Source organism: Moschus berezovskii, chromosome 5, assembly GCF_049115385.1.
Source record: "Moschus berezovskii isolate FMDL1 chromosome 5, NW_MosBer_1.0, whole genome shotgun sequence".
Taxonomy (NCBI): Eukaryota; Metazoa; Chordata; class Mammalia; order Artiodactyla; family Moschidae; genus Moschus; species Moschus berezovskii.
Genome location: NC_142464.1, coordinates 100,075,069 through 100,097,834, shown reverse-complemented (window position 1 = coordinate 100,097,834; position 22,766 = coordinate 100,075,069). Strand labels below are relative to the sequence as shown.

The following is a 22,766-nucleotide window of genomic DNA, read 5'->3' as shown; positions in this document are numbered from 1 at the left end:
TGGCATCACCGACTCTGTGGACATGAGTTTGAGTGAACTCCGGGAGTTGGTGATGGACAGGGAGGCCTGGCATGCTGTGATTCATGGGATCGCGGAGAGTCGGACACGACTGAGCGACTGAACTGAACTGAACTGAACTGAACTAAGTATGAGAGGCCAATTCAGAAACCTAATAATTTTAGATTTAGAAGAGGAAACTGCCAGCCTTCCCCAGTGGTGACATCTTAGCCACCGTACATTATCAAAATCAAACTGACAAAACAACTGGGACCTACTTAAACTCAAAAGCTTTTGCATAGGAAAAGGAAACAATAAACAAAACAGAAAAGACAACCCATAGACTGGGAGAAAACATTTGCAAATGATGTGACTGATAAGGGATTAGTCTCCAAAATTTACAAACAGCTCACAGCATGCAGCAACCAAGACCCAGCACAGCCAAAAAAAAAACAAATAAAAATGACCATCATATAAAGAAAAGAATATACTAAGTCTTTTTCTATTTCAAGATTTTTGACATATCATCAAATTATAAATATTTTAGAAGTTTTTTAAAGCAATTATTAATACTACTGCTGTTGGACACAGAATTCACACACAGTTAGAATTCCTTAAACCTCTTAACAATCATTGCTTTAAAAGTGAACATTTATTTCTGTAGAAGTCAAAACCTTTTATCTATGCTTTAATGATTCAAACAAGGTTGTAAGTTTCTTAATCTCTGAGCAAGTGTCTTGAAATATTTCCAGACACAGACTTTAGACACTAACCTACAATCTCACCACCACTTTACAGGCAGGTATGTGCTGGAACGGGCTTCCCAGGTGGTGCTAGTAAAAAACCCGCCTGCCAGTGGAGGTTAGACGTAAGAGATGTGGGTTCGATCCCTGGGTCAGGAGGATCCCCTGGAGGAGGGCACAGCAACCCACTCTAGTATTCCTGCCTGGAGAATCCCATGGACAGAGAAGCCTGGCTAGCTGCAGTCCATAGGGTCACAAAGAGTCGGACACGACTGAAGCTACTTAGCACGTGCGCTGGAATGCTCCAGGCAGGAGGTCCCTGCTCCTAGAGGCCGCTTAGTCCTGTTTTCGGAGAGCTAATAGGTGTTAGTAAGTTTTCCTTGCGTCAAGCATCAGCCTCGTATGAGAATCTGGAGTCAGAAGACACTAGATTTTGATTCCCAGTTGTGGGACTTGGGTGGTCATCTGAGATCCCTGCTCCTGCTCTTTACCAGGTAGGTGGGGCAGGGGTGGGGTGGGGGATGGGGGTGGTGGTTAACATACCCACAGGTGTGTTGGGGTCTAGGGTTAATTAACACAAAATCAGAAACAGAACTGTCTTGACAGAACCCTCATCTTGGTCTGAAACTAAGGCACAGAGCTGAATCTCTTCATTATAAATCTTTATTTTCCCAGATGAAGATAATTTTAGGTGTGTATTTTTTAAACATTAGATTCATTGTTATATATATTGTAATATTAAACTATTTCAAAGGTACTCACTTGGATTTTTTCTTTTTTTTCCTTTTTTACCAAAGTTGTTGTTATGGTATCTTACATTTATAGCAAAGGATATTGATTTTTCAATTAGAGCACTGGGGTAATGTTGTTTTTTTAAATAGAGTCCAGAGTTTGAGAAACACCAGACTCTCAAAGTACAAACTCTGTTACCCAGCCTGTGTCCATCTCTATGGTCTAAAATCTGAGCTGCTTCCCAAACTCTTTCTAGCCACTTGGATCTCGTCCCCCAGTTATACCCTACTATTCACATATTGGCTTCCTGATCCACCCAACCCTCCCCATCTGTTGGCCTGGCCTCATTGTTCAAGACCCAGCTCAAATGCCTTCTCCTCTGTGAGGCCTTCCAGGGAGCCATCCTCTCCTCCATCCAGCTGGCCTGAGGTTCCTCCCACTAGAGATTGACTCACACTCTCACAATGACTGGCTTACATGCTGGCTTCACTGACTCCCCAGTAACATAAGGGAGGGTTCATATCCTATTCTCCCTGAGTCTCCAGCAACCTGGCCAGACACTCCACAGATAACATTTGTTACTATTAATAAGGGTCAAAAATTTCCTTCTTTCTAGGTTTGTTCACCACTAGGATACAAATGGCTTCCCAGGTGGTATAGTGGTGAAGAATCTGCCTGCCAATGCAGGAGATGCAAGAAACACTGGTTTGATCCCTTGGTTGGGAAGATCCCCTGGAGCAGGAAACAGCAACCCACTCCACTATTTCTTGCCTGGAAAATTCCACAGACAGAAGAACCTGGCAGTCTACAAGTCCATAGGGTCGCAAAGAGTCAGACACAACTGATCACAGACACACAAATTACAAACTCAGCATGAAATGTTTCTAGGAAGATTAACAGAAAAACCTGTATCACACAGAACCCAACCTAGTCATGGCAACAACAAAAAAAAGATCAAAATAAGCTGCACAGGTTTGTATTTAAATGATAATGTACTGATCTGAGCACACGGGGCAACTGTACCTTCATACATTGTGGGTAGAGGTGTAAACTGATGCAAAAAATATTTATTCTCTTTGTCCCAGTAATTTGACTTCAAGATTACCATCTTCGAAAACACTCTCGAGAGTATAAAAATCACAAGTTCACAGATGTTCTTGGCAGCATTGTTTGTAATAGCAAAAAAAAACATTTACAATCTACCCCAAAGTTCATTGATGAGGAATAGGGTGAAAAAAATTTATGAAATAGTAGGCAGCTATTAAAGAGAACTATCACCCATTAGCTGAGGCTACTCCTGGGGTGTGGGTTTTGTGGGACTTCCACTTTCTACTCACACAGTGCGCAAGGAAAGTTTTGAGTGAAATTCTGGAAACAAATTTAATTGCCAAGGCTACTTACTATTCAGTATCCTTTAAGATTTTTCTTCTGATTGTGAGATACTTTTGTAATTAAAAAATACAAAATTTAAAACCAAACTACAGTTTGATGTTCCTTCAATAAAGGGCCCCTAGGACCTGGATGGCATCACCGACTCGATGGACATGAGTTTGAGTGAACTCCGGGAGCTGGTGATGGACAGGGAGGCCTGGCGTGCTGTGATTCATGGGGTTGCAAAGAGTCGGACATGACTCAGTGATTGAACTGAACTGAACTGAGGACTTACTTGGCGGTCCAATAGTTAAGACTCAGTGCTTCCGCTGTGGGGAGGCGGAGGAGGGGTGGGGGACTAAGATCCCACTGGCAGCAGTGTTCAGTTCAGTCCAGTTCAGTCGCTCAGTCATGTCCGACTCTTTGCGACCCCATGAATCGCAGCACGCCAGGCCTCCCTGTCCATCACCAACTCCCGGAGTTCACTCAAACTCATGTCCATCGAGTCGGTAAGGCCATCCAGCCATCTCATTCTCTGTCGTCCCCTTCTCCTCCTGCCCCCAATCCCTCCCAGCATCAGAGTCTTTTCCAGTGAGTCAACTCTTCGCATGAAGTGGCCAAGGCAGCAGTGTAGTCAAGAGAAAAAAGAGGGGGGTGCCCTACACCTCAATAAATTGTATATTTAAAGCCACTAGATGTCACTCTGACCAAATGTTCTGTGTCACAAAACTGTAGAAAAAGCTGATCCCTCTGATGATCCCAACTAGCTAGAAATACAGATGTCATCTGGTCTCAGGGAAATGCTGACTTGGGGAAGAGCCCACTGAACTGCAGATGCCATACTCGGTGCCAAGTGGCAACAATCAGGAAAGGAGAGGCACAATCACCCAGGTAGAGGCAGGATGTCTGAGGGAGGCAGGACTGCACCTGGACCCTGACCTGGGACAGGGATCCTCCTGGCAGGGGCTGGTCACACCATGGCCACAGGCAGGCCCTGTCTTCCTCCTGGGCCATGAATTTATGTGTATTGGCTGCCTGGCCTTCACTACTGATTTTGCTTCCAAAATTTCTGCCTTCAGGCAATACTTTTCCAGCACTTAGGAAGGTATTTGGAGGGTTGGGGGAGGACTGGGAATCCAACCCCAATCTGATCAAACTTCTGGATCTATCTACTAAATTATAGGCACTACAGAGCCCAAGGGACAGTATGAAATACAAGAGCAATTTACAGTCAGCAAAACCCAGACAACTGGGGGCAGTATGTGACATATGACCTGGTTTCTTCAACAAATAAATTATAAAGAGACAGACAAAAAGAGATGAAGGGAAAACCCTCAGATTAGAAGAGACTTAAGAGCCATATCAAACAACTGCAACGTATAGAACTTATTTAGACCCCTAATCAAAAAAACTGTTTGGGGAAAAAAAGACAAAGATGTGTGAATACTGACTGGATTGTGCTTTTACTCGGTTGCTAATGGGAAATAGATGGAAAAACAGTGGAAACAGTGTCAGACTTTATTTTTTTGGGTTCCAAAATCACTGCAGATGCTGATTGCAGCCATGAAATTAAAAGACGCTTGCTCCTTGGAAGGAAAGTTATGACCAACCTTGATAGTATATTAAAAAGCAGAGACATTACTTTGCCAACCAAGGTCCGTCTGGTCAAGGCAATGGTTTTTCCCGTGGTCATGTATGGATGTGAGAGTTGGACTGTGAAGAAAGCTGATCGCCGAAGAATCGATGCTTTTGAACTGTGGTGTTGGAGAAGACTCTTGAGAGTCCCTTATACTGCAAGGAGATCCAACCATTCCATTCTAAAGGAGATCAATCCTGGATGTTCATTGGAGGGACTGATGCTAAAGCTGAAACTCCAATACTTTGGCCACCTCATGAGACGAGCTGACTCACTGGAAAAGACTCTGATGCTGGGAAAGGTTGGGGGCGGGAGGAGAAGGGGACGACGGAGAATGAGATGGCTGGATGGCATCACCGACTCTGTGGACATGAGTTTGAGTGTACTCCGGGAGTTGGTGATGGACAGGGAGGCCTGGCGTGCTGTGATTCATGGGGTCGCGGAGAGTCGGACACGACTGAGCGACTGAACTGAACTGAACTGAAGTTGTGTCCAACTCTTTGAGACCCCATGGACTGTCTCCTGCCAGGCTCCTCTGTCCATGGGATTCTCCAGGCAAGAATACTGGAGTAGATTACCATTCCCTTCTCCAGGGGATCTTCCCAACCCAGGGATCAAACCCGCAGCTCCTGCTTGGCAGGCGGATTCTTTACACTGAACCACCAGGGAAGCCCCACTGACTGGATATTTGATGATATTTATGTATTACTGTTAACTTTTTAGGTATGATAATGACACTGAGGTTATTTTGTTTTTAAGTCCTTAGAGAAACACACTGGAATATTTACTGGTATTTGTTTCAAGAGATGGGGCATTGTGTGGGGGTGTAGATAAAATCACATTGACCCTAAATTGATTCTTGTTTGAAGCTGGGTGATTACACGAGTTAATTATACGTTTGTGTTTTTTTTAAATAATTTTCTGTTTGAATGTTACTTTAAAGCATAAAGTTAAAAAAAATTAAAAAAAACAACAACATAAAGTTAGACATCAGTGTTAAGGTGGGAGGAATAAATGACATACTTGACAAAGCACTACTGGAGCCAGATGAGAACCAGAGCAGTCATGAAATTTCTGTGGATGAGGGTTAAACACAGTTTATCAGTTTTGTGGGATTTGGGAGGGGAAACCACCTAATCTCATTAAGCCTCTGTCCTCAAGTGTAAATGCGTATCACATCAGTATTTTCCAGGGGAGTCACAAGACTTAAATGAAAGGAACATATAAAAGAGTATTTTGAAACCCAAGACATACTACCAAGTGCTATTAATAGTTTATGTGATAACACTAATTCATTTAGGGCTTCCTTGGTGGCTCAGATGGTAAAAAATCTCCCGATCCTTGGGTCGGGAAGACCCCCTGGAGAAGGAAATGGCTACCCACTCCAGTATTCATGCCTGGAGAATCCATGAACAGAGGAACCTGGTGGGATACAGTGAGGTCACAAAGAGTTGGACTCGACAGACCCAGTATTTTCCAGGGGAGTCAGAAGACTTAAATGAAAGAAGCCTATAAAAGTATTTTTAAACCCATGACATATTACTTGAGTGCTACATGACATACTACTTGATTTACTATTAGTAGTTCATGTGATAACACTAATTCATTTATTCACACAGACATTCCATAAACATTTATGAAGAGCCAGATACTGTGTTAGGCACTGTGAATACAAAGACGGAACATGAGCCTTGCTTTGTCTAACTTCATGTTTATCAACCGTGGGTACACATTAAAAACACCAGTGCCTGGGCATCCACCCAGACCAATTAAGTCATAGTCTTGGTTATAGGGATTTGTTTGCTTGTTTAGAGCTTCACAAGTGATTGATTCAACTTCGAGGGTTGAGAACCAGTCTTCTCATCAATTTCGATGAGTAGTTCTAAGCAAACTTTTAAGCCTGGGTCTTAAAAAAAAAAGGCACAAATTAATTTATTTACAAAATGGAAGTAGAGCTACAGATGTAGAAAAACTTGTGGTTATCAGTGGGGAAAGGTGGGGAGAAGGATTAACTGGGAGACTGGGATTGACATACACACACTACTATATATAAAATAGATAACTAAAAAGGGCTTGTTGTATAGCACAAAGAAGTCTAATCAATACTCTGTAATGATCTATATGGGAAAAGAATTTAAAAATAAGTGGATCTATGTATCTGTTGTTGTTGTTTAGTCACTAAGTCATGTCGGACTCTTTTGTGACCCCACGGACTGTAGCCCACCAGGCTCCTCTGATGTATAACTAATTCACTTTGCTGTACAGCATAAACTAAGGCAACATTTTAAATCAGTTATACTCCAATAAAACAATTTAAAAAAAAAGAAACCCGGGTCTTGGTTTATGTAATTTTCAAGCAACTTTTAATAACTAAAGACACCCTCTAGCAGTTCAATCTCTGAAAGGACAAGGACTTGTCCAGCTGTGCACCAAATGGCCATCTGGCCATACCTGACTTCCCGGTGGTCGACAAAGTCACGCAATTTCAGGTGTTTGCCATGGAATTTTCCATTGTGTTTTTCTTCCATAGAGGGGATTTATCTTTTCTGATTAAAAAAGGTTTTGCTGTTGTTATTCAGTTGCTAATTCATGTCTGACTCTTTGCAACCCCATGGACTGCAGCACACCAGGCTTCTCTGTCCTTCACTTGATCTCCCAGAGATTGCTCAGATTTGTGTCCCTTGAGCTGGTGATAAAAAGTTTGAGATTGTGCAAGTTTCCCAGTTTCAGACATGAACAAAGGAGACTGGTCAGTGTTCTGACTCACATGTCAAGTCAGACTTTCCAGAGTTTGCACCCCTGAGTCATGCTGAGCCCTGAAACCACAGGGTGTGAAGGAAGAGAGCAGTAAGCCTGGCCACACCAGTCTACCCCACATGGAATTCCTCACAAACACTTCCTGTTTGACCTTCCAGTTTGTCCCAGAAGGTTCTCAAAAGAGAGAAATAGGATCCGCTGAAATGCTTAAGAAAGGTAAGAAAATCAGTTTGAGAGTAAAATTTCTGGAGAAACAAGTAAATTAATGCTCTGAAAGCAGAGGCCCAGATTCTCCAAGTCTCATTACTAGATGCATGAGTTATGTAAAACCACAGAAATATGGATTTAATTGCAGGAGATCTTATTTTACTTCTTCTCTCTACATATCCAAGTATCTTTTCTTCCTCAATGCATATCCTCAAATGCAAGCACCCGGGTGGGATCTTTCTGGGCACAGAGCAAGTCCAGAAGGAAGACAATATATGCTCTGAAACTATAGATACCAAGTGACACCCTAGCTCCACCCCTTACCCACTGTGTGACCTTGAATAAAATGCTTAAAGTTTCTGTCTCGGTAAAGTGGGGCTCATGATAGATAATACCTACTTCAGTAAAGTTCCTGGGAAGATTAAATGAGATTACGCGTAAATGAGATTGAGATAAAGAATGCTTAGCACAGCATCCGCTGCATAGTAAACTATGATTAAGTTTAACACACAATCTACCGCCAGAAATCCCTCAGACCAGTACTTCTTAAACTTTGTGCATATAATTATCTGGAGACTGCATATTCAGGGTACAAGTTTCAGTTTGGGAAGATGAAAAAGTTCTGGAGATGGATAGTTGCACAACAATGTGAATTACCTAATGCCACTGAACTGTACTTTTAAAAATGGTTAAAATGGCAAATTTTCTTCTGTACATTTTTGCCACAATTTAAAAGCACTTTCAGGGCCTGCCCTGGTGGCTCAGTGGTAAAGAATCCACCTGCCAATGCAGGAGACATGGGTTCAATCCCTGATCTGGGAAGGTCCCACATGCCTGGGAACAACTGAGCCCTGTATCACAACTATTGAACCTGTGCTCTAGAGCTTGGGAGCAGCAACTGCCGAGCCCACATGCCTCGACTACTGAAGCCCTTGCACCCCAGAGCCTGTGCTCTGCTACAAGGGAGCAACCCCCGCCCGCTGCAGCTAGACAAGGGCCCTCACAGTAGTGTCCGACTCTTTGCAACCCCGTGAACGGTAGCCCGCCAGGCTCCTCTGATCATAGAATTCTCCAGGCCAGAATACTGGAGTGGGTAGTCATTTCCTTCTCCAGGGGATCAAACCTGGGTCTCCCGCATTGCAGGCAGATTCTTTACTATCTGAGCCACCAGGGATGCCCAATGAAGACCCAGCACAGCCTAAATAAATAAATAGAACGCACTTTCAGTAGCACTTCGAGTAAGCTCCTAGATGAGGCTGATGATAGTTTGCGCACCACACTTTGAGTAGCAAGGTCCTCTGGGTATTGAACCACTACCATCAAATTGATATTACACTTTACAGTTAACATAAGGCATTTCTACATCCCTTGTCTCTGTGATCCCCAGAGTAACAACACACGATACTGTATTCAGAGTGAATGCAATTCTTCCTCTCCTGCAAGCAAAACCTTGATCTTGGGTCGTAGCCCTCTTATATCAAATCAGGGCTGTTTCTCTGTGTAAGCAGACAGGATCTTACTTGAGGGCATCTTCATTTTTTTCCCTGTATTTACTGCTCTTTTTAGGGAAATCTCCCAAGCAAATGCTTCCCGTATCACCTCAGCCTTTCCTTCCCCATTTACATTTATGGCTGGGGTAAAGACAGGTTCTCCAGCCTAAATGGGGCTTCCCAGGTGGCGCTAGTGGTAAAGAATCGACATGCCAATGCAGGAGATGCTGTAGGTTCCATCCCCAGGTCAGGAAGATTCCCTGGAGGAGGGCATCACAACCCACTCCAGTACTCTTGCCTAGAGAATCTCATGGACAGAGAAGCCTGGCAGGCTATAGTCCATGGGGTCACAAAGCGTCAGACATGACTGAAAGACTGAGCACCAGCCTAAACAGGGAGCATCTGCTTCACCCATTGGATGCTGGCCTTCCTCCCAGTCTGACTGGGGACATGTCAAACATCTCCTCTGCATTTACCATCTTACTGACAGGACACATGGAAAACTGCTTTGTCATGTCTGTTGAGCGTGGGACCTGACAGCATTCATTAGAATTCTAGTTTTTGTTCAGTCGTCTCTGCTATGTATCAGCAAGTGAAAACAGAACTGGATGTGCTCAGCTACAGTGTGTGCTTGGCATGACTGGCAGCCCAGAGCAACAATTTTCTAAACGTGCCTGCGTAAGCGAGTGAGAGCATATTTCCCTGCAGAGCTGCAAATGGAGCTCTGATTAGTGCGTTTGCTCACAGCTGTTTCTTGTACCAGGGGTTCACACGGCCTCAGACTGTGGGCCGTCACTATTGTGTATCTCTCCGCGGAGTGGTCTGCAGGAATCCTGCAGTAATGGGTCCATTTCCTTAGCCACTGGGAACAGGATCAAAGTCACTGGGCACAAGAACAAGGTCACCGGGCATCCTTAATTCCACTTGAAAAAGCTGTCCTGTCCACAATCTAATCCAAGAAGAAACTGCTGTAGAGGCCAAAGTGCCTGCCGCCAGCACCCCCAACAGTAGGATTCCCTCCAATCAGCAGCAGGAATTCTCAGGGATCTCCAGTCTCAAAAGGAGAGGAGGTAGGACAGATACCCCAGGGTTCAAGTCCCTGAGAACCTGGTTCTCCATGTTAGAATCATCTGGGGAGGCAACCATTTATTGATGCCAGAGCTTCATTCCAGATCAACATTAGTATAATCAGAATGTCTGGGGGTAGAAACTGGGCATCGACAACTGTTATAAAAAGTCAGTCTAGGGTTTTCCTGGTGGCTCAGTAGTGAAGAGTCCACCTTCCAATGCAGGGGACACGGGTTTGATCCCTGGTTTGGGGAGATCCCACATGCCACGGAGCCACTAAGCCCGTGTGCCCCAACTATTGAGCCTGTGCCCTAGACCCTGGGAGCCACAACTACTGAGCCCACACACCACAACGCCCATGTGTCCTAGAGCCTGAGAAGCCAGCACAATGAGAAGCCCGCACACCGCAACTAGGGAGTAGCCCTTGTTCGCCGCAACTAGAGAAAAGCCTGAGCAGCGACGAAGACTCAGTACAGCCAGAAATAAATAAATATTTTTTTAAAAAGGTCAGTCTAATGTGTGGCCATATTGAAAACCGCTACCTTAGGGGGTTTCTGTTTTTTCAGACTTTAGAGCAAAAATTATGATGACAAAGAGGCAGGAGCCTCTTATTACAAAACATAAGATTCTAATGTCTTTAATGACACAGTGGGAACACTGTGTCTGAGCACGGCAGTAGTTTGGGTGAATGTAATCATGGTGTAAGTGTGTTTACTCCAAGGGTGAGGATAATTCGCTCTTCAGTGAAGGCATAGAACCAAGGACCAGCTCCCACCTTGGGAAGCCCTGGCTGCTGACCCGGCCCCAACGGGAGGACCTTCAGGGAAGAGGCTTTGGTGGGCCTCATTCACACTGGCTGGATGCATTGAATTTTGAAATAAAAGGCATTGTAAACTACAAAAGAATTCCAAAAATTAATCTCTTTATCTGAGAGGCAAGTTTGGAATTAATCATTCCATGAAGTAGACAGCAAACATAGCAGAACTTGGAAAACTACTAACACATTCACCAAATTCTCTTAAAATGAATATGGATTAACACTTGATTTCTGGATTTCCTGGCCACTTTCATATACTCCCCTCTATCAGGAGGAGTATTTGGTTGGACATGCTTTAGAAAAATGACATCTCCAAAGATAAAAGTTTTATCTACAAAATTAGCATTCTAATTTTTAACAGATTTTAATACATGAAGAAACTGAGTCATCTGATACATGACACTTTCCTTTTGATTTCATTAATGACTGAAGTTTCCTCTTTCCTAAGGGAGAGTGAGGATCTGGTGATTTTAGCTTATCTCTTTTGGCTTCTCAATCACTCAACTAGTCAGGATTTCTAAAACACCACAGTGCATGCAGACACTCCTGCCACTTCCTGCTTCATCATCCTTTCAGAAGACTGAACTACCTATGGATCCACCAATGCACCATGTTCTCACTTCCATGTTTTTGCTCACACTGTCCCCTTTGCTTGGAATGTCTTTTCTGTCCTTCCCAATAAGCCTGGGTGAAATTTTGCCATTTGCAACAACATGGATGGACCTGGAGGGTATCATGCTTAGTGAAATAACAGAAAGACAAATACTCTATCACTTATATGTGGCATCTAAAACATAAAACAAATGAATGAATATAAAAAAACAGAAATAGACACAGATACAGAAAATAAATGAATGGTTACCAGTGGGGAGAAGGAAGAGCAAGATAGGGATAGGGGATAAAAGTAGTACAAACTACTTTGTATAAAATAAGATACAAGGATTTCCTCGAGAGGGAAATGGCTACCCATTCCAGTATTCTTGCCCAGAGAATCCCATGGACAGAGGAGGCTGGTGGGCTACAGTCCATGGGTTGCAAGAGTAGGATATGATTTAGTAACTAAACCACCACCACCCACAAGGAATATAGCCAATATTTTATAATAATTTTAAATGGAGTGTTATATAAAATATTGAATCACTATGTTGTATATTTTCAACTAATATATAAATCAACTAAAAAAAAAAAAGAACAAAAGGCACACTGAAAAAATGTGTTACATTCTATTCGAGGTGGCAGTCTGTGCTTCTTTGTGCTGAGAGCTTGTGAATCTTCAAAGGGAAAGCACACACTCCTTTGGGATGCCACACCTCAGGAAGTTGAGAGGTCCACCCCCTCAAATTTATTCCTGAAGGACCAAACTTTTGATCCCCACTGTTGAGAAGCCAAGAGTTAGTGCCTCAATTTTAGGAGATGCAGATAGGATAACAAGCAAGGTTCTCTCGTCGGTCAGCCACCCTTTTGCCAAGGCAGGAGGAACAAGCAGGGTCTTCTGACAACTGTGGTCCTGAGGAAGCAGATTGGAAAAGGTGAAACCTGTATCTTTCAAGACTGGTGGCTTCTTGGAAATGGCTGCTCTTCCTTGGAGGCTGCCACGTTTTGTGATCCTGGCTCTGGCAGGCCATGTTGGCTGTTAATTCGCCCCTCAAGTGAGTGGTGCCACATCTCTCGTGTTCTGTCTTTATCCACATTTTCTGTTCTTACAGCACACCACACCTTTCTTCTTTTTTCTGAATGTAAAATTTCCTCAAGGTTTAAAAACAAACAAGGTTCTCATATGGCTCCCAGACTATCCTGTTTGCTGCTGCTTGGTAAGGTGGTTGGGTCCCCATGATGATAGTCCAGAGGTTTCTTTGACTTTTCTCACTTATCACTATCTCTGTTCCAGATAAGATGAAAGAGAAGAGGGGATACTGCTTTAAAAGGGCTCAATCTGTTTCATCAAACTAGAGAAAAAGAGTGAATTCTGGGTTGCAGGCAATTACACTATTCACATAGTTTCATAGCTAGACATGGGAGGTCTCTGAGGCAAAGTTGTGAAGCTTGCATTTTATTTCATTCTGCATTGAGCTTAAAAGTACTAGAACCTTTTCACAGAACTAGGTTATATAGCCCAATAAAAGACAGCTCATTAGAAAGAAATACTGTGAAAGGAATTGGGTTTGGCAAAGTGATGCCTTCGCTAAGCTGTTGGTGTCCCACAGGTGATGTTATTCAAGACTGAATAACCAAGATTTTGATTTAAAAAAAAGTACTGCAGACCAATTTCAGGGAAGGTAATGGCAACCCACTCCAGTGTTCTTGCCTGGAGAATCCAGGGACAGGGGAGCCTGGTGGGCTGCCATCTATGGGGTCACACAGAGTCGGACACGACTGAAGTGACTTAGCAGCAGCAGACCAATTTACCTGGACCACATAAGTAAAACCTAGAGACATGGAGAGTACAGGAATTCTCCAAAAGGAACTAAATATTTATCCTACCAAAGAATGTCTTTTCTCTGGTACTGAGTTAGCAGGGACCTGGGCTCTGAGATAAGCAGAGCCCTGAGTGTTCTCTGAGGGAAATTGAACTGACCTTCAACAAGTGATGCCAGCACAGGCAGAGCTGAGCTTGGACTCAGGGGCTAGTGCTCCCTCCGCTTACCCAGCTCACAGCCTCTTGTCTCCACGATGAATGAGATGGCAGAACAAGACTTCCTCTGTCAAGGTATGATTCATACAAATGTCAATGGATTTATGTTAAGTCTTTTAAGCTGAAATTCTCAAGGTGTATCTTTCAGCCAAGCTACTAATACAGTTTGGTACTTTTCTAGTTGTTGCAATTATTTGTCCTGATTGTTCATTAGCAAAACCCTAGGTCTCCTGAATTATTCATATCTCAAGAACAACCACAGAAATGTACTCTGATCAGAGACAAGATCTTGTCTCTTGGCCCGGCCAAGAATGACGTATTGGCCCCTGTCCTAGTCCCATGCAAATGAGGGTCATGAGGACTCCCTGTTTTTTAATGTGCTGACACTACACGTCATTAGAATCCACGTATATAAATACCTTTCAGTTATCCAGGTAACCTGGAAACGAGGCGTCAAGGAAATCTCAACCATCTTGAACATTCCATTTTTCCTGGTGTACAAGGTAATAAATTTCCTTTCGATTATAAATTTTATTATTTTATCAAAAATATGGACAACTGGAAAGGCTGAGAATTAAAGAATTTAGTTTAATTTATTGACAATAACATTTTAATTCTGTTTTATAGTCATGTGGCCTATGTTTTTAATTCTTTAAATATTATCCCATGGACTCACATTTTATTTATTTTAAATGTGCTACTCTGATACTTGTTCCAGGTTGTATTAGGGTTTTAAAATAGTGAATGAAAACAAATTACAGAAAAAGAGCAATCACAAAAATCCTACATAAGTAGAATTTTAGACGTTATTCCTATTTCCCTCCTCCATATTTAGAGCAATGAATATATGGGAAAAAAGAGGAGCATCAATCAATAGTTTTAAGAGGGGAACATAAAGGAGGCAAGCTTGCCAGTAGGCAATAATAGTTACAAGAATTTGGTCTTGATATCATCCTCTTGAAGGCTCTCTCCCCATTTCAAATATTGTTTAACCTCGAAGATGGATTTTTTAAAATCAGTCATTGGCAGCTTGTTTTAAGACATATTCTCTTATGGCATTTCACAGATCTAAAGTTATTGGATATGTGTTGTCATTTTCTGTCTTGATTTATTTTAAAATTATATCTCCCTTTGTAAAAAGTATTCCAAATGACAGAATTAGTTTTTATAATAAACATTTACCAAGTGACCCCTCTTACAAAAATGAATCAATTAATATACTGTTGGTAAAAATTATAGCATTCTTATGGAGAAGGAAAACAATTATTTATCTTCAGAATGCCTCATCTCTCCTCTTCCTGCCAAACAACAATAAAGGGCATTTTGTATATCATTTAAAAGATGTTCTAATAACAGTGTAGCTTTTTTCTTGTTTTCAAGAAAAATGAAAATGATTGAAATAAAAGTTACTGTGATATAGTAGAAAACAGAAAACCATGAATCTATTAGAATTTACTGTCACATCAAATAAACCATCTATATCATAATATAGGAGTATAGACAAGACAAATACCCATTTCTAAGTAGATATTATATTAATATCTACCTATCAAAGTCACTGTAAGAATCAAATGAAATAATAACTGTATTTCAGAAACTGTGTTTTTATAAACAGCTAATAGACCAATCGGAGAAGGCAATGGCAAGCCACTCCAGTACTCTTGCCTAGAAAATCCCATGGATGGAGGAGCCTGGTAGGCTGCAGTCCGTGGGGTCGCTAAAGGTCGGACACGACTGAGCGACTTCACTTTCACACGTTGGAGAAGGAAATGGCAACCCACTCCAGTGTTCTTGCCTGGAGAATCCCAGGGACGGGGGAGCCTGGTGGGCTTCCGTCTATGGGGTCACACAGAGTCGGACACGACTGAAGTGACTTAGCAGCAGCAGCAGTAGCAGCAATAGACCAATATTCTTTTAAACTCACTAGGTAAATATTGCTAATAAGTATGAAATCCGCCTGCAATGCAGGAGACCCCAGTTTGATTCCTGGGTTAGGAAGATCCATTGGAGAAGGGATAAGCTACCCACTCTAGTGTTCTTGGGCTTCACTGGTGGCTCAGGAGGTAAAGAATCCGCTTGCAATGTGGGAGACCTGGGTTTTATCCCTGGGTTGGGAAGATCCCACGGAGAAGGAAGTGGCAACTAACTCCAGTATTCTGGCCTGGAGAATTCCATAGACAGAGGAGGCTGGCGGGCTACAGTCCGTGGAGTCACAAAATGTCACACAGGACTGAGCAACTTTCCCTTTATGAAATGTTATATACTGTACCTGAATGTGTGTGTATGATATAGATCTTGAATTAGAGCCACATACCATTCATAAGGGGCTTTCCTGGTAACTCAGACGGTAAAGCATCTGCCTACAATGTGGGAGACCCGGGTTCGATCCCTGGGTCGGAAAGATCCCCTGGAGAAGGAAATGGCAACCCACTCCAGTATTCTTGCCTGGAAAATCCCATGGACCGAGGAGCCTGGTAGGCTACAGTCCATGGGGTCACAAAGAGTCGGACACAACTAAGTGACTTCACTTTCACTTTCTTTCACTTTCACCATTCATAAGGCATGTGAATCACAATCTATATTCCAATTGTTTAACATACTTAGTGACTAAAACAACAACAACAAAATTATCTTCCAGAATCTCTAATCTATACATCCTTTGGTTCCTAATAGCATAAGCTTCAGTCAAGTTTCTTAAGAACGTGCCTGATCCAGGCTCAGGCTACATAAACAGGAAAGGGTTACATATTTTCTAAGTTAAGAATTAATACTCTTGTTTTACTTACAGATAGAGTCTAAAGATGAAAGTGGTGTTTCTGATCACTTTCCTTTTGGTCATGGCTCACTGCACACCAGTAAGTAACCTCTTAATGTTTATTTCTGCAAATCAGCCTTGGTTCACGCATTCTAAACTTTAATACTCAGTCTTCAAAAAAATAAAATCTATCACTGGAGTCAAAGTCACAGTCTCCCTTTTAAGTTTCTTTGGAGCTAAAAGTAGCTCTTCCAAGGTTATTTTTAAAAACCCTGTTAGAGGGCTTCCCTGCTGGCCCAGTGGCTAAGATTCCGAGCTCCCCCGGCAGGGGGCCTGGGTTCGATCCCTGGTCAGGGAATTAGATCCTACATTCCACAAAAGACCCACAGAAGCCAAAAAAATAAATAAAAATAAATATATTTTTTTTAAAAAACCTGTTAGAAAAACAAAAGAAGACTGTCAGAAAAGCAACAGATTTGAGTCAAACGTAGTAGGGAACCTTGCCTGGCCTCAGAGCACAGTGGTAGTTCTCAATCTTGGCTGCACTTTGGAATTGCTTGGGAAACTTTACAAAGTCCTAAGGCCTGGGTCCTGCCCTCCCAAGGCTGACTTAATTGGCCTGGGCGTGATGCAGGCATCAGGATTTTTATCATCTTCCCAGGTGACTGTTCCACTGGGCCGCCAAGGTTGAGAAGTGCTGGTGGAGGAAGGGGCGTTGACTGCTCTGGAGAAGCCCTTGATGAACTCTGAGACAATCGGAAGCCCCATGGTGGTTTACGAAGACTGCAGCTCAGGTTGTTAACTGTGAACAAAGCAGAAAGTGAACACAATGAGACAATTACAGGCTTACCTCGGAGATATGGCGAGTTCAGTTACAGACCACAATAAAGCAACTATCTCAAGAAAGCGGGTCATACGAATTTCTTAGCTTCCCAGTGCATATAAAAGTTATGTCTATATTATAACCTATTATGTATGTATGCAGCAGCGTTATGTCTGCAAAACAATGTGCACCTTAATTTTTTTTTGTTTGCTTAAATTTTTCCTTTTCTAAAATTTATCTTTAAACCATGTGCACTTTTATTGAAAAATAATTTATTGCTAAAAAACACTAACCATCATCTGAGCCTTTAGCAAGTCGGAGTTGTAACATTAAAGATCACTGAGCACAGATCACCATGACAAATATAATAATAATGAAAAAGCTTGAAACACTTGAGAATTACCAAACTGTGACTCAGAGACACGAAGTGAGCAAGTGCTAGTGGAAAAATGGACAGTAGACCTGCTCGTTACAGGGTTGCCACAAACCTTTGATTTGTTTTTAAAAATATGTACTATCTGTGAAGCACAATAAAACCACGTATGCTTATATTTGAGATAATATTTTTGGTACTAAAACAGATTAGTGACTGATGTTAACAGATACAATATTCATTTGCTTATTCTAAAAACAAATGTTTTTGAGATGGGCGATCATGCGAGGTGCCAGAACTACACAGATGACAAAACATAGTTCCTGCCTTTGGGAACTCAAAGTCCAAGCCTCCTAGTTAACTACTATTATCATTACATCTATTTCCTTAGTCTCCATATTCTGTCTCTCAATTTTCACAGGTACGAGAATTTTATCCTGGAATTCACCATGATTACGTCTTAAACTGGAAGGTAATTGTGTGTTTTTTTTTTTAAAAAAACAAAACACCTAAATTAGGAATATTTGTGGTCTCCTAGGAAAATGATTTAAAGAGAAAATATGTGAGACATTTTCAAGAAGTAGTATTTTCAGGAGCATAAAGTATGATTACAAGATTTTCTCTTAGAAAAGGGAACCCTCCTACACTGTTGATGGGAATGTAAATTAGTGCAGCCACTATGGAGAACAGTATGGAGGTCCCTCAGAAAATAAAGACTGAACTACCATATGATCCAGCAATTCCACTCCTGGGCATATATCCAGACAAAGCTATAATTTGAAAAGATATGTGCACCTCTATGTTTATAGCAGCACTATTTACAACAGCCAGGACATGGAAGCAACCTAAATATTCACTGATAGATGAATGGATAAAGAAGATGTAGTATATACACAATGGAGTATTAGTCATAAGAAAATGAAATATTAATAATGCCATTTGCAGCAACACAGATGAACCTAGAGATTATCATATCAAGTGAAGTAAGTCAAAGACAAATGATACCACTTATGTGTGGAGTCTAAAATACAACACAAATGAACTTATCTACAAAACAGAAATAGACTCATAGACATAAAGAACAGATCTGTAGCTGCCAAGGGAAAGTGGGATGGAGGAGAGATGGATAGTGAGTTTGGGATTAGCAGATGCAAACTATTACGTATAGAATGCGTGTGTTAGTCACTCAGTCGTGTCCAACTCTTTACGACCCCATGGACTGTAGCCCACCAAGCTCCTCTGTCCATGGAATTCTCCAGGCAAGAATACTGGAGAGGGCTGCCATTTTCTTCTCCAGGGGACCTTCCAAAACCAGGGATCAAAGTCGGGTCTCCCACACTGCAGGTAGATGCTTTACACTCTGAGCTACTAGGGAAGCCCACACATAAAATGGATAACAACAAAGTTCTACTATATGCACAGGGGACTACATTCAATATCCTTTATTGAAAAGAATATGAAAAAGAATATATATGCATAACCGAGTCAGTGTGCCATATAGCAGAAATTAATACAATACTGTAAATCAACTATATATGAAAAACATTAAAAAATATATTTTCTCCAAGGTAAAAATGAAAAAACTCTAAGGTGGGAAGCATAGGAACCAGCCTCACTGGCATTGCTAGGAATTCTGTGGACAGTTCCTGCCAGTTGGGAAAATCATCTCCAGAGAAACAGACCTCTCTAGGCCTGTGAAAATCAGAACATCAGCCTTGAGTTATCTCTTGTCTGAGTGAACACCACCATTCTCAGTGTGCAACTGATTTAGAGTCTTCTCTTTTGCAAATAAGGGGACAACATAAGTCATGAAACTGCTTTTACAAGTTTAGCGTAATCTGACTTCAATAATCTAGAACCCAGAAATCACCAGAATATTTTGTTTTTACAACTTAATATTATGTCTTTACTTTTCAGAGGATCCATCACAGAATGAGCCCATATCAACTATTCTTGTATCACATGGTAAAAACTCATTTAATCTAATATCTAAAAGTCCTCATTAAAAAGTTACATATGCGATTAATTCCTTTTAGAAGACTTTATCTCAACTGACAAATATCTTTTGTCCTTTTTTTTGCTAAGCAAGCTCAGAGATCAATTTTTACTTATTTTCAGGAATTATGTTTCGTATAGACTTTTTGATCTGTAGATGGCGGCTTCTTGGTATATTGCTTGCTTCTTCGCATCTCCCTGAAGATGCTTGGAACATCTTTGAAAGCTCAGGTTTCTGCTCAGAGAGAACTGCCAAAGCATGTAGTTCTCTGCTCCTCACCTGGCTACTTGACTGTCCTTTCCTTTCATAGGCAGGGATGAATCTCTATGTTTCTATGGATCCTTGTTGCTTTATTTTTTTATGTGAGGCTGCTAATCTCTGGAAAATTTTTGTACATTCTCTTCTCGGCTAACTCCTAACTCCATTCTCTTCATATGATTGTCCAATTAACATTACAATAAGCCCCTTTATTATTCACAGACCTTAAAGTAATTTTTGTAATTTCCTCTTGGAAGTAATTTTTTTTTTTTTGAGAACTTAAAAAAATATCTTTGAACTGAAAATTTCCTAACAAGTGTCAGATAACTGTTTTGGTTTTTCTTTCCCCCCTTACAGTACCTTCAGAGGCTTTATGAACTCTGCAATGCCTATGTAAGTTTTCATTCTTGATTTTTCTATCATTATCAGCACTTGAGAGAAGAGTGAAGGCTCAGGAAAATAAAGAGAAAGACACAGGAAATGTGAAATCAAATTTGATTGATTTGTCATCATAATACTGGCTAATTTCCCATTTATATCTTGTTTTTAATACAACTTTAAGTCACTTATTATGAATTAAGAATGTTCCACATACTAACAAAATTACTAATTAATGGAAGAACTAACACTTGTGAATTTGTTTGAAAAGCTTTAGAATTTTTTGAAAATGTTGAAGACAGTTATTAAGCCAAAGTCCTCTCAAATTTTCATTACATGTATCCTACTAATAATATCTGAGAAAGAACTTCAATTTTTAAAAAAATACATATATTCATATATATAAATATGTGAAACCATTTAATAATAATTTCTTAAACGTATTGTATTTCCTTCCTTCCACTTTTCAGCTCTAAAATGTCCATTTTATGTCAAAGTCACCATCTTATCTTTTAATCCCTTGAGCATTTTAATCATAGCTACTTTAAAGTTGGTGTCTAGTAATTACAACTATTTGGATCTCCTGAGGGTCTGCCTCTCTGCTCTAATTTTTTTTTTCGTTGTCAGTCCAGTCTTGTCCCCCCACTCCCTCTGATACTTCTTTTAAACCTGGTTGTTGTTGACTGAGCAGTTAACATTGTTTTTGAAAACTGTAGACAATTTGAGATTCTAGATGAAACTGCCTTCCTCCAAAGTATTTTTTTTCCCTAGACTGTGTAGACTATGGGTGCAACTTTCATAGGCCACCTTGATCCACACAGAGACCAAGTGATTAGAACAAGTCCCCCTGGTTCATTCTTACTCCCAGGGTGAGGTCTGAGTTCTAGCTGTTTAAAAGTCTCCTTCTCCCTGCATGCTAAATCATGTCCGACTCTTTGCAACCCCAGGAACATGTAGCCTGCCAGGCTCCTCTGTCCATGGGATTCTCCAGGCAAGAATACTGGAGTGTGTTGCCATGCCCTTCACTCCTTCTCCCCAGTAGCCCCTGAACTTGGAACTTTTGTCCCCTAGCCCTGTGAGTTTGTTAAAAGTCCTGCTCAGCTTCCACCCTTTCAGCCACTACTTTTGGGATTGCCAATTGCCTCAAAAGTAAAGTCAAATGCCTCCCTGGGATTCTTGCCTCCCCACAATCTCGAGTCCATAAAGCCTCACTTTCTTATAACTCTACTACCTTAAACATTTGCGGGGGAGGGGGGTCCAACTCTTCCAGTTGTTCTTTCCCAAGGGATTGGCTGGAACAACAGGTTGGAAAGTAGTTGATTTTCTTTGCAATGATCAAATACAAACAATGTGAAATTTCATTAACTCTCCTACACATACAGAGAACTAGAAGAAGCTGATAATTTTAATAAAACTAAAAAAAAAAAAAAATGGTACTGGTTGAAAATTCTCTTATCTATAATAAACTTAACAATGTTTTATTATTCGAGTAGTGGCTATGTAATATTTGTATGTTGAGTGCTTATAGATGCATTCTTGTGTCTTGATTTTTGTCTTATCAGAGGAAACCACCAGTGAACAGACAGACTACCACAGACTCCATGCTACCGTTCTCACCAGTGACAGAAATTGCTCCTCCTCTGACTCCTACTCCAGCAGGCCCCTATACCCCACCAAGCCCCTTTATCCCTGACAGACGGGGAGACATGTGATTCGTGAAGTTCCACAGAGACTTCCAAGCCAAACACAGCATTCTTCCTCCTGCACTGTTTATCACCACAACTGATGATCAAAGACATCATCTCTCTGCTTCTTGGACCACAGCGCACCCTTTTCAGTATCCTGGATAAAATGGCAATGCTTCATTAAAAAAATGCTTTTATCACTCCTATTATTTCTGAGTGGAATGTCATTTTCCATCATTATTGACATTTAAAGATAGATCAGGAAAATGAGCAGAGGAATTTCAGAAACAGGATCTCTTTCTCTGGGAAATCACAGGCCTATAGTTAAGAGCCAGAGGTTCTATGACAAAGGAAGGAAGGAAAAAGAATTTCGGGGAGGGGTATGCAGCCTGCAGTCTCTGCCAAACATGGGGAGGTGAGAGGTGACAGGACCATCCCCAGCCTACATCCAAACCCTTGAGAGACTTATGGGATGCTTTCCAGCAAGAGGAGATGGCGTTTTGATCCTTTTAACTGGGAGGGAAACTGATGAAGCCATGAAGAAATGCACTTAAAATTTCTTTATGTCTTATTTGAGAGGCAAAGTTACAAGTTTCTCCCTGATCTGTTTATACAGATGTACAAAACAAAAAGGAAGAAAGATTTTATGGATATGACTCATTCTCCATCTCTACAAATACCAGGCCGACTTTTCAGGAAAGAGAATGGTTACCTTGGCACCTCTGAATTAAGAACAATGATCACAGTTTATTAGTCCTTTCTGTTCCTCCACAGTGAAAAACCACTACATGACATTCACAGGGAACTCTGGTTTTGCTGGGAAGTTTTCCCTTACACGGGGTTGCAACAGGCTATACCTAGAAATCAAAGGAAACGAAGTCTGCATAGGAAAGGTGTGTGCGTATGCTGTGTCTCTGTCATGTCCGACTCTGCGGAGAGAGCCCGCCAGGCTCCTCTGTCCATGGGATTCTCCAGGCAAGAATACTAGAGTGGGTTGTCATGCCCTCCTCCAGGGGATCTTCCCAGACACTGGGATCGAACACTGGCA

General features: G+C 41.5%; 1 protein-coding gene across 1 annotated transcript; it reads left to right on the top strand.

Annotated features, from left to right (window-relative positions):
• The first annotated feature begins 7,316 nt into the window (after window positions 1–7,316).
• On the top strand, window positions 7,317–22,198 carry LOC148777883 (endotoxic shock protective protein U9-ORF-like). The gene is made up of 7 exons (XM_088836398.1): window positions 7,317–7,452; window positions 13,877–13,953; window positions 16,239–16,305; window positions 17,823–17,873; window positions 19,319–19,366; window positions 20,013–20,048; window positions 21,596–22,198. Exons 3-7 carry the CDS (start codon window positions 16,252–16,254, stop codon window positions 21,743–21,745), a joined length of 339 nt encoding a protein of 112 aa, XP_088692524.1. The 5' UTR covers window positions 7,317–7,452; window positions 13,877–13,953; window positions 16,239–16,251; the 3' UTR covers window positions 21,746–22,198.
• Window positions 22,199–22,766: the final 568 nt, after the last annotated feature.